The 12606-nt window shown below is 45.5% G+C and overlaps 1 protein-coding gene across 4 annotated transcripts in view; it reads left to right on the top strand.

Annotated features, from left to right (window-relative positions):
- Positions 1 to 348: 348 nt before the first annotated feature.
- Positions 349 to 12606, top strand: part of BRPF3 (bromodomain and PHD finger containing 3) — a 36106-nt gene continuing 23848 nt past the window's right edge. For 2 of the 4 annotated variants that reach the window (XM_036917483.2, XM_036917481.2), the window contains exons 1-3: positions 352 to 570; positions 3672 to 5148; positions 8000 to 8156. In XM_036917483.2, coding sequence (XP_036773378.2) covers positions 3698 to 5148; positions 8000 to 8156 — 1608 coding nt within the window. In that variant the 5' untranslated portion in view covers positions 352 to 570; positions 3672 to 3697. Of the gene's footprint in view, positions 571 to 3671; positions 5149 to 7999; positions 8157 to 12606 lie in introns of all 4 variants that reach the window. The other 2 variants (XR_005031206.2, XM_036917482.2) reach the window with 2 other exon arrangements.

The raw sequence follows: 12606 nt of genomic DNA, 5'->3' as shown, positions 1-12606 counted from the left end.
TGGGCCGGGGTGAGCCGGGGCCGCGGCGAGATCAGACCGGGTCTCTGCGCAGCGACCCTGCCGCGTACGCACCGCCACCGTGAGGCCGAGCCGGGGACGGTGCCCCGTGGCGGCGACGGCTCCGCGCTCCTCTCCGCGCCGCTCCGACTGCTGCCGCGCCGGGCACGGGCGGGGGGATTTTTTTTGCCGTCCCCCCTCCACCTCTTTCGCGCTCTCGCTCGCGTTCGGCGGGAGAACCCGCGGAGCCAGGGAGGGAGAGAGGGAAGGGGTGGAGGTGGCGGGGGGGTAGGCCGGAGGGGCGGATCCTGCCTGGGGACTGATCCCTCCCTCCCCTCGGCCGGGTTCCGTGGCGGCAGCGGCGGCGGCGGCTTCATTCCCCCTCCTCCCCCGGGAGCGGCGGCGGCACCCGGGCCGGGGCCCCAGCGCGGGCCGGGAGGGGGCACGCCAGTGGCCGTGGAAGCCAGCGCGGGAGAAGGCCGCGCTGCACTCGCCGGTCCGCGCCGACCTATTCGACGGCCGGCCAGTCCGCGCCCAGGGGCCCCGAACGGTGGGGCCGGGACGGCGGCTGAGGTAATGGGGGCGGCAGCGGGGCCGGACAGAGCGGGGTCGGGGACAGCGGGGCCTACGGGGACCAGGGACTGCGCGGGGGGGTGAGGGGTGAGGAGCAGCGGGCTTCTCGAGCAGGGCGGGGGCGATGCGAAAGCCCTCTATTGGGGGGAGGGCGGCGGGGAAGGAGAAGGCGGGTGACGGGGAGAGCTGAAAAGCGAGGACCCACTTGCGTAGCCGCCATTTTGTTTCCCCCCTCCGGCCCTGGAAGCCGAGCCACCGAGCTCCGCCCCCGTCACGTTCTCCAATTGGTAAGGCCGGAGGAGAGTTCCGCCCCCCCCTCAGCGTCCCTTGGACCCCAGGTTTCTCCTGACGGGCAGATGAGGCGGCCTATGGGCGCTCGACTCTTTCCCGTTCGTTCGCTGGCGCCTAGGTTTTTCTGAGGGTCGGTCGAGCTCCGCGTCAGTCCGTCTCTGGCGCGCTCGCCCCCTCCCCTCCGGGTAGGAGATGTAATTTCCCTCTTTTCTCCTTCTCCGAAAGATCAAGATTCTTCTGGAATAGGTGCCTCTTGAAAGGGGCAGGAGCCTTTGCTGGGGTTTTCTCTGGTCTCATTGAGTATCGCGGGTGGGGTGAAGGAGGTACAATCTAATTGTAGAAAGCCCTCATTCTGGGAACTGGGTGGGGTGGGCAAGTGGGGGCTCAGGGGTGGAAAGAATTTGGGGGGATGTGTGTGGGAAGGGCTGTGTGGGATGATAAACTCCCGCCGAAAAGCTAGACTGTAAGTTCCTTGTGGGCGAAACTCATTTCATTTTCCTCAGCAGCAGCCCTTCCGCCACTAGAATTTCTCCCTCCTCCCCTCCACCAGCGTCTAGAGGCTTGGGTAGGATAGAAGAGGTCTCCGTAGATAACTTGCTTCTTGGTTGAGAGATAACCGAGCCAGCAGAGGAGGGAAGTAGTAGCAGGTAGGGAAGAAGAATTTTCGGTGGCTTTAACAAAGGAAGGCCCCGCACTCTGTATTTCAAGTTGGGATTGAGGTAGATCGTCACACCTCTGCAAGGGTCTCCACACCCTTGGGGTGGAGCAGTAAATTAGCAGGTCTTTTGGCCTCCTTGCTGCTCCCACGGATTTGGCATTTGTAAGGCATGTAGTGGCCAAGGGCCTCTAGAACAGAATTTCTGTGATGATGATCCTGTTTTCTTTGGTTCCAAGTGGAGTGTGTGCCGGCCTGGCACTTTCCTCAGCCAAGTTTTTTGTTTGTTTCAGTCACACTTTGGGATTGGAAGGCCTTTTAAATAATGAAGTTAATAATACCTTATTAGCAAATAGCAACCCTTAAGAGATTTTATTGATTTTATTTTACTGATTGAGTATGGAGACACAGATAGACTAAGTGACTTCCTCCAGGTCACACAGGGTCAATATTAGAGCCAAGATTGCTCCAGAGCCTCTTTTGTACCAGACCTTGGCATCTCTGTGGTATTTTTACCTCCTAGTGAGATGAGTTGAGCAGATCAGAAGATACGGGTTTGAATTGTAGCTTTATCATTTACTAGCTTTGGGTTGAATAACACCTTTCTGAGCTTCTTCATCTGTAAAATAGAGATGATAATATCTATTCTACCTCCCAAGCTAGTTGTGAGAAATATTAGAAGTAAAAGGGCTTTATAGTTTATAAATGTGTGATATATCATCACCATCTACACTCTATAGATGATAGGTCTTGCAACCAAATTGACCAAGTGTTTTTCTCCTTGAAATCTTTTCCCTGTTCACACCCTTGCAAGTCTCTGCCCACACCTCAGGGCACTATATCCCCAAAGGTCTTTACTGGTAGTGATGGCCTCAGTAGACTGCTTATTACAGGTCCTTACGAGCTTATCATAGTTCCCTCCAAATGTATTAGGACTGTCCCATACATTTCCTGCTGTTTAACATTCCTGTTCTTTGCAAGTGCCATTTGCATCCTTTCCCTCATTGCCTGGCCTTTGTGACAACCTCAAACACTCGCCACATGATATGAGAATGATACGGGAAACGTTAGAGCCTTTTCTTTGTTGCACAAGGGTAGACCAGATGTAAGTATTTGGGAAGAGAGGGACTTTTGAGATAACAAAATGCACTGAGATTTTTATATCAGATATTTTCCCAATCATCTTGGTCTTAGGTCCAATGAGTATCTCAAGAGAGACCATTTACAGCTTTATTGCCACTTAGGGCCACTCCCAAAGCTTCCAGGGATTCTACTTAGTGATGTCTAACCAGTGAATCCTCAAAGGTGCCTTTTGTAGAGAAAATCTTGCATCTTACAGTTTGAAAGCCCTAGACTGCAAGTGATAGACATTTCGAGTGCCTGAACCTCTTCACCCCAGGGCATTGTCAGGGGATAGGATTTCTGATCATGGTAAGGTGGCTTGGGAAAAGGCTCCAGACCCGTGAATTTTTCACCCTCTGATGGGACCACTGTTCATGTACAGAGCTTCAAAGTGATGCTGTTCTTGTTTTTATTTTTCTGAAGCTTTACCCCCTCCTTTTCCACTGTTAGCTGTGCCACGCCTTATGTACATCATTAGAACATTAGACGTCTTCCTGTATTACTGTTATGATCTGTTTATTTTTCTGTCCCTTCAGTTGAACAGAGCTCCTTGAGAGCAGGGAATCATGCATGTTTGATTTCTCCTTTCATTCAGCTAATACTTATTGAGTGCTTATTTAGGAGCCAGGCCACATTCCAGGTGCTTGTTCCAGCAGTAAACAAGACAGCAAAAGTCCCTCTGCTCATGGAACTTATATTCTAGTAGTAGGATGCAAACCTTTATAATTGGGTAAAGTACATTGCATAGTAAAAAATTGTAGGTTTTATAGTGAAAAATATAGCAGGGTGAAAGATTGCTCTTGGGGAAAAGGGATTTGCAATTTTAGAGACAATGGTCAGAGAAGGTCTCATTGAGAAGTAATACTTCTGAAAAGACTTGAAGGAGGTAAAGGAGCAAGCTATGGGGATGTCTGAGGGACAAGATGTCCAGACAGTATGTTCCTTTCAGTGGCCACTTGATCAGATATAAGGATGAATGGGTGCAAGCATGTCTGAATATCCAGCTCACAGTCTCCTGGCCTTCTCTTCTTAGGTCTGTCCCCTTGGTTCCTAGGTGCCATGAGGAAGCCGCGCCGCAAGTCGCGGATGAATTCTGAGGGCCGGCGCTCCCCGTCCCCCTACAGTCTGAAGTGCTCACCCACCCGGGAGACTCTGACATATGCCCAGGCCCAACGCATTGTCGAGGTGGACATTGATGGACGCCTGCATCGTATCAGCATTTATGACCCACTCAAGATCATAACAGAGGATGAGCTGACTGCCCAGGATATCACCGAATGCAATAGTAACAAGGAAAACAGTGAGCAGCCTCAGTTTCCTGGCAAGTCCAAAAAACCCTCATCCAAAGGCAAGAAGAAGGAATCCTGCTCCAAGCATGCATCCAGTACTTCCTTCCACCTCCCTCAGCCTAGCTTCCGGATGGTGGACTCAGGCAGCCAGCCAGAGGCACCTCCTCTGCCTGCTGCCTACTATCGCTACATTGAGAAGCCGCCTGAAGATCTGGATGCAGAGGTAGAGTATGACATGGATGAGGAGGACCTTGCCTGGCTGGACATGGTAAATGAGAAGCGGCGAGTAGACGGGCACAGTTTGGTGTCAGCAGACACCTTTGAGCTGCTGGTGGACCGGCTTGAGAAGGAGTCATACTTGGAGAGTCGCAGTAGTGGGGCCCAACAGTCACTTGTTGATGAAGATGCTTTCTGCTGCGTGTGTCTAGATGATGAATGCCACAACAGCAATGTCATTCTTTTCTGTGACATCTGCAACCTGGCTGTACACCAGGAGTGCTATGGTGTCCCCTACATCCCTGAGGGCCAGTGGCTATGCCGCTGTTGCCTGCAGTCTCCTTCCCGGCCTGTGGATTGTGTCCTCTGCCCCAATAAGGGTGGTGCCTTCAAACAAACCAGTGATGGGCACTGGGCCCACGTGGTGTGTGCCATCTGGATCCCTGAAGTCTGCTTTGCTAACACCGTGTTCCTGGAGCCCATTGAGGGCATCGACAACATCCCACCTGCCCGCTGGAAATTAACCTGCTATATCTGCAAGCAGAAGGGGCTGGGTGCAGCCATCCAGTGCCATAAGGTGAACTGCTACACTGCCTTCCATGTGACATGTGCACAGCGGGCTGGACTCTTCATGAAGATTGAGCCCATGCGCGAGACTAGCCTCAATGGCACCATCTTCACAGTGCGCAAAACTGCCTACTGTGAGGCCCACTCACCGCCAGGTGCTGCCACTACTAGGAGGAAGGGTGACTCCCCTGGAAGCCTCAGTGAGGCTGGGGATGAGGATGGGCTGAAGGAGGGCTGTGGAGAGGAGGAAGAGAAGGAAAAAGTGGAAGAGGAAGAGGAAAATGAAGGCCAAGGTGGGGTAGGTGGCTCCCTCAAGGGAGTGCCCAAGAAGAACAAGATGACTTTGAAGCAAAAAATTAAGAAGGAGTCAGAGGAAATGGGCCGAGACACGCCCTCTACTGTCCCTATGGTTGCTGTCCCACAGATACCTTCTTACAGGTAAGCCTGCCCAGGAGGGTTCCCCAGGGGACTCATTGTTGGCCCTGAGCCAGGCCTTCTTTCCCGAGCACAATTGGTGAATGTCTATTCTCTTCTGTGCCCTTAAATTTAGACTTCTCCATTGGGCCCTTAGTCCTACTTGGCCTGGTTTGTGGTTTTGATTGTGCCCTCAGAACAATGTATTTGCTTTGCTACAAAGGGAGACAAAACATCTAAGTTGCTTAGAAGCCTAGGTAACAGGATTTGATGATAGTATTTTCAACAGGTGCACAAGTAAGTGGCATTTTGGACAGGTTAATTCCTCATTATTAGGACAGTCCCATACATTTCCTGATGTTTAACATTCCTGTTCTTTGCAAGTGCCATTTGCATCCTTTCCCTCATTGCCTGGCCTTTGTGACAACCTCAAACACTCGCCACATGTGTTTCCAAAACCCTTACGGGGATAGAACTACTTCCAGTTGAGAACCAGTGTTTCAAGGCTCAGTATGGGTATCTGCTGGCCAGACAGCACTGTCCCAGGAAAGATGGGGACTTTGTGTGAAGGGGTGGTAGTGTGGGGAGGATATGCGATTCCTCCACTAGAGAAGCTTTTAGATTTAGGAGAAAAAGGGTCACCCAGTTCGGCAGTCTAACTAAGCCACCTTGGCTCCATTGAGTCTGTAGAGAGACCGTTGTACCTGTATTAAACCATGAGAGGTAGCTGGAGCTGTTAGAGGGATGAGAGCTTGGCAGAGAATATTTTCCAGTGGAGGTTCATCTCAAGGGCGATAATTAAAAAGTATGCAGTGTTAGAGCAGGAAACACTCCTGGAGATTATTCATCTAATGTAGTCCTTGAACCTTCTCCCACACCCGTAGATGAAGAAACTGCGGCCACAGGAGGTAAAGTTATTCACTCCTTTATTCATTCAACAAGATGTTTATTGAGCACTTACTATATGCCAAGTCCTGGTCTAGGGGCTGGAACCAAGTGGAAAGGACAGACCCTGGTTCAAAAACTGGGGCTCGTGACACCTATAGGTTGTGTTCCAGCTGTCTGTCTCTTTTGATGAAAAGAATAGGGAGAAAGGAGTACTGGAGGGTAGTGGGGAATGAATTGTGTAAGGGGAACCAGACTCATCAGTCTGGGAAGAAGGTTCAAGAGTAGTGAAGATCCACAGGGAGAGGCATTTGTTGTGAGGACAGCTGGAGGTAGAATGTTTTGACTAGAAATGTCTTCTAGTCACAGAGCTATTCTAGGCTACTCTCTTCCCTGAGGCGAGTGGTCCAGGCTTAGTCCCCATCTGTGGGGTGGTTATGTCCTGGGGCTAGACTTTTTGCTTGTCCCATCTGCTCTTGATGTCCATTGCAGTGGCCAGCATGGCATGCTGGCTGTGAACCAGACAAACCCAGGTTTGAATCCTGCTTCTGTCACTAACTACCTGTGTGATCTTCAGCAAGCCTTAGTTTATATATTTATTAGTGAACCTACCTCACTGGGTTGTTGTGAGAACCAAATGAGATAATGTAAGTAAAGCACTTAGCACAGTGCCTGGTAGATAGTAGGTACTCAATAAACAGTGGCTGCTGCTGCTTCTGCTATGTTGGTACTCTTTTCCCTCCTTGCACAAATGCTGTTGGGACCTCCATGGCCAAGAGGTTATAGAGGAAGGGGTTGCCTCCATCTGGGCAGGTGTGCTTGGCATGGGCATTGGTGGGGGACCCTGTCCTTTGGGGAAAAGCCTAGGCCTTGATTTTGTAAGTGTGGCTTTGGGACAGAAATATCTGACCAAGGAAAGGCTCAAGCCTAGGTGAACAATGTCCAGCCCACATACTCCTTCTTAGGTTCTACCTTCCTGTTAAGCCACACTTAATCTTCCTCTCATTGGAGTTAGATGAAGAGAATAAGTGGAGGAAACACCACAGGAGCACTAAGGCCTTGGTTAGGCTATGGATAAACAATTTTGGGACACAGCATGGTGTAATAGAGATTATGAATTCAAACCCTATCCAGTTTGAATTCTATTAGTTGCATTAGTGACTTTGACAACTTACTCAGCCCCTGTTCCTAAGCTGCCTTTCCATCTTTTGTAACATGGGAATAATATTACCCACCTTGCAGTATGGGTGGCAGGATAGAGATTATAAGCTCTTTTTAATTCCCTTTCTACCCCTTTCCCTTCCCTCCACATATTACTGGCCTAAACTCTTGACTTTAAGACTTTTCTTTTGGGGTAGTTTAGCTAGCTAAGTTTTTACATTCTCCCTCCTCTTATACATTTAGATCCATTTTCTTTTTCATTTGGTTCAAAAAAAGACATTTTTGGGCCGCTGAGATTTTTAATGAAAAACTAGAGGTCGCACAACTCCAAGGGGTGAATTGAGCTAAGAAAGCAGTAGCCTCCTGTACTCTAGTAGCTTAGTAGTTTTCCTTCCTGTTTGGCTGTAGATGACTGCCTAGTTCTGGTGGGATCCTCAGCCACAGGAGGCAAGAGATAGTGACTACAGTGCCCATAGCTTACTCAAGCTCCTGTTTTCTTGCTGCCTTTATCAAGGAAAAGGTTTGGGTTGGTGTATAGGCCTGTTTCTCAGGTATGCAGAACTACAGGAAACGGGGCTTCGGGAATTAGGTTCTTTTGGAGGGCCAGGACTGCAAGGCAGGAGTTGGAAAATCAAGTGAAATATCTCATGCCGAATCTGAGCTGCTTAACTTTGCTGGTCTTTTCAAGCCTTTCTCTGATGTGAGGCAGTTGGCCACTTTAGTCTGTCTTCCTCTGTAAGGTTCAGAAATGCACCAGGATATGGATAGGAGGCTAAAATCTGGTCTGCCCACTTATCGTGCCTTTCATTTCCCTGTGCCTCTACTCAAGGTTGAACAAGATCTGTAGTGGTCTCTCCTTTCAGAGGAAAAACCAGTTCATACAGCGGCTTCACAACTACTGGCTGTTGAAGCGGCAGGCACGAAATGGTGTCCCCCTCATCCGGCGCCTGCACTCCCACCTGCAGTCCCAAAGAAATGCTGAGCAGGTAGGTGAAGTGATTTGAGGGTGGTGGAGGGTGAAGGAGAAGTGATTGTCAGGGTCCCTTCTTTGAGCCCTTTAGAGGCTTTGCCTTTAAACGATCACCTCTCTAGGTGTTCTATCCCAGGAATGACCTGGCAGCACTGTAGAACTTTTCAGACCAGACAGCAGCTCCTTCTGGGTGGGAGGCACTGATTTTGGAGCAGATTGATTCTAGGGGAAAATGGAGAGCAAGTCCAACTTTCCATACATGTAGGAAAAACCCTTTAGATACGGCAGAAAGGAAGAAGTGGGCTGAGTGAGAGCCAGGAGGCCATGTTGCATGAATTAGGAAAAGGTACTTTTTCCTTAACACTGTACTGCCATATGCCACAATTGGGCAGGTTGTACACTAAAACTTAGTGCCATAGCAACTGAAGTTCCTGCATGTTTAGTGTTTTCTGAGATGGTGGAGGCCTCCTGAGATACTATTTTTTAAACATCTTTAGTTCTTTCTCCTTTTTCACATACTCCATTACTTCTGTCTTTTTATTTTTTTTTAAATTGAAGTATCATTGATGTACAATCTTATATTGGTTTCAGATATACAACACAGTGGTTCAACAGTTACCCATATGAAATCCTCACCCCCACTAGTACGGTTACTATCTGACAACATAAAAAGATGTTACAGAGTCATTGTATTCTCCATGCTTTACTACTATCCCTGTGGCCAACTTTACTATTATTGAGAATTTTAGTGCCCCTTTATCCCCCGCACCCTTCCCACCCACCCATCCCCACCCCTCCTCCTTGGTAACCACCAGTCACTTCTCAGTGTCTATTGAATCCACTGCTATTTTGTTTATTTTGTTTTGTTTTTTATATTCCACAAATAAGTGAAATCATATGGTATTTGTCTTCTCTGCCTGACTTATTTCACTCTCTAGATCAATCCATGTTGTTGCGAAAGGTAGGATTTCCTTTTTTATGGCTGAATAATATTCCTTTGTGTGTATGTACCTCATCTTCCTTATCCATTCATTTATTGATGAACACTTAGGTTGCCTCTATCTTGGCTCTTGTAATGTTATAAACACAGGGGTTCATGTATCTTTTCAAATGAGGGATTTTGTTTTGGGTAAATTCCTTGGAGTGGAATTACTGAGCCGAATGGCATTTCTATCTTTAGTTTTTTTAGGAAACCTCCATTCTGTTTTCCGCAGTGGCTACACCAATTGACATTGCCATCAACAGTATAGGAGGGTTTCCATTTCTCCACATCCTCATCAACACTTGTTATTTCTTGTCTTTTTGATAGTGGCCATTCTAACTGGTATGAGGTGATATCTCATTGTGGTTCTGATTTGCATTTCCCTAATGATTAGCAATGTGGAGCATCTTTCCATGTGCCTGTCGGCCATCTGTATTTCTTCTGTTGGAGAAATGTCTGTTCAAGTCCTCCACCCATTTTTTAATGGGTTATGTGTTTTTTTGGTGTTGATGCATATGAGTTCTTTATGTATTTTGGATGTTAACCAAAATATATATAAATGAATATATTCTCCTGTCCTGTAGGTTGCCTTTTTGTTCTGCTGATCGTGTCCTTTGCTGTACAGAAGCTTTTTAGTTTGATGTAGTTCCACTTGTTCAGTTTTTATTTTGTTTCCCTTACTTGAGGAGATGTGTACAGGAAAAAATTGCTCATATTTATAGTCAAGAGACTTTTGCTTGTTTTCTTCTAAGAGTTTTATGGTTTCATGACTTACATTCAGATGTTTGATCCATTTTGAGTTTACTTTTGTGTATGGAGTGAGTCAGTAACCAGTTTCATTCTCTTGCATGTAGCTGTCCAGTTTTCCCAATACCAGTTATTGTAGAGGCTGTAGTTGCCCCATTGTATATTTATGGCTCCTTTATTGTATATTAGTTGACTATATATGTGGGGGTTTATATCTGGACTTTCTGTTCCATTGATCTATGGATCTGTTCTTGTGCCAGTACCATGCTGTTTTGATTACCATAGCTTTGTAGTATAGCTTGAAATCAGGGAGTGTAATACCCCCAGTTTTGTTGTTCTTTCTCAGGATTGCTTTGGCTTTTCAGAATTTTAGAGCTATTTGTTCTAGTTCATTGAAAAATGCTGTTGGTGTCTTGATAGGGATTGCATTGAATTTGTAAATTGCTTTAGGGAGTATGGCCATTTTGACAATATTAATTCTTCCTATCCATGAGCCCAGGATAGATTTTCATTTATTTGTGTCTTTTAATTTCTCTCATGAGTGTCTTAAAGTTTTCAGAGTATAGGTCTTTCACCTCATTGGTTAGGTTTATTCCTAGGTATTTTATTCTTTTTGATGCAGTTGTAAATGGAATTGTTTTCCTGATTTCTCTTTCTGCTAGATTGTTGTTAGTATATAGGAATGAAACATATTTCTGCATACTAAATTTTGTATCCTGAAACTTTGTTGAATCCAGTTATTAGTTTTCATAGTTTTTTGGTGGAGTCTTCAGGGTTTTCTTTGTATAATATGATGTCATTGCAAATAGTGACAGGTTTTCTTCCTTATCAATTTGAATGCCTTTTGTCTCTTTATCTTGTCTTGATTGCCATGGCTAAGTCCTCCCATACTATGTTGAATAAAAGTGGCTAGAGTGGGCATCCTTTTCTTGTTCCCGACCTTAGAGGAAAAGCTTTCAACTTTTTGCTATTAAGTGTAATGTTAGCTGTGGGCTTGTCATATATGACCTTTATTATGTTGAGGTATATATTCTCTATGCCCATTTTGTTGACAGTTTTTATCATGAATGGATGTTGAATTTTGTCGAATGTTTTTTCAGCATCTATTGAGATGATCTTGTGGTTTTTATTCTTTATGTTAATGTGGTGTATGATATTGATTTATGAATATTATACCATTCTTGCATCCCTGGAATAAAACCCACTTGGTCATGGTGGATGATCCTTTTTATGTATTTTTTAATTTAGCTTGCTAAATTTTTGTTGAGGATTTTTGCATCTGTTCATCAGGGATATTGGTCTATAATTTTCTTTTTTTTTAGGGTCTTTGTTTGGTTTTGGTTTTAAAGTGATGCTGGCCTCATAAAATGAGTTTGGAAGTATTCCCTCCTCTCTTTGGAATACTTTAAAAACGATGTTTATTAGTTGTTCTTTAAATGTTTGGTAGAATTCAGCTGTGAAGCCATCTGGTCCTGGCCTTTTGTTTGTTGGGAGTTTTTTGATTACCAATACAATTTCATTGCTGGTAATTAGTCTGTTCAGATTTTCTGTTTCTTCCAGGGTTAGACTTGTAAGGTTGTATTTTTCTAGGAAGTTGTCCATTTCTTCTAGGTTGTCCGACTTGGGATATAATTTTTCATGGTATTCTCTAGTAATTTTTTGTATTTCTGTGGTATCCATTGTGATTATTCCTTCTTCATTTCTGATTTTGTGTACTTTCTCCTTTTTTTCTTTATAAGTCTGGCTAGGGGTTTGTCTATTTTGTTTATTTTCTCAAAGAACCAGCTCTTGGGGTTTCATTGATTTTTTTTTTCTATTGTTTTTATTCTCTATTTATTTTTACTCTGATCTTTATTATGTCCCTCCTTCTACTGACTTTGGGTTTCATTTGTTCTTCTTTTTCTTGTTACTTTAATTGTGAGTTTAGACTATTGACCGTGTTTCTTGATGTAGGCCCATATTGCTGTGTACTTTCCCCTTACAACTGCTTTTGTGGTGTCCCACAAATTTTAGACTGTTGATTTTTTGTTTTAATTTGTCTCCATGTATTGCTTGATTTGTTTTAATTTGTTCATTGATCCGTTGATTGTTTAGAAGCATGTTGTTTAGCTTCCATGTATTTGTAGGCTTTCTGTTTTCTTTGTGCAATTTATTTCTAGTTTCATACCATTGTGAGCTGAGAAGCTAATGATACAATTTCAGTCTTTTAGTTTACTGAGGCTTTTTTTCTGGCTTAATATGTTCCCTTACTTTTGTCTTTAAATATTCTGACACCACTGCTCCAAAGAAGAAGCAAGCCTTTACCTGACTCTGATCCCCTCCACATTCTGTCTGATTTCACTTTTGCCTTTTGTAACTAAAGTCCTAAAGTGAAAGTCTATATCTGGTCCCTCCTTGAAATGGTCTACCCCTGAAGTGTCCCCTAGAACATCAGTGACCTCCTCCCAGTCCAGCAAGTGTTTCCTCAGTTTCTCACCGTATACCATTGGGCTACATTTGACACCACAGATCTCTTGCTCTTAGAGCTTTTCTGTGACACTGTTTTCTCCACCCCACTGACTGTGCTGATCCCATTTCTTACTCCTTAGTAACATTCCTAGGGGCTCTACAGCCTGCCTCTTTGCTTGGAGAGCTTGTCCACTTTCACAGTTCTAAATAACCGCTTAGCAGTAGCTGTATGTTTCTAGTCTTGTCCTCATCCCTTGTTTCTGCCCTCAGTCCCTCTGGGACAGAGGAA

This window comes from Manis pentadactyla, chromosome 16 (assembly GCF_030020395.1).
Source record: "Manis pentadactyla isolate mManPen7 chromosome 16, mManPen7.hap1, whole genome shotgun sequence".
Lineage (NCBI taxonomy): Eukaryota > Metazoa > Chordata > Mammalia > Pholidota > Manidae > Manis > Manis pentadactyla.
This window is presented reverse-complemented; position numbering and strand designations above follow the sequence as displayed.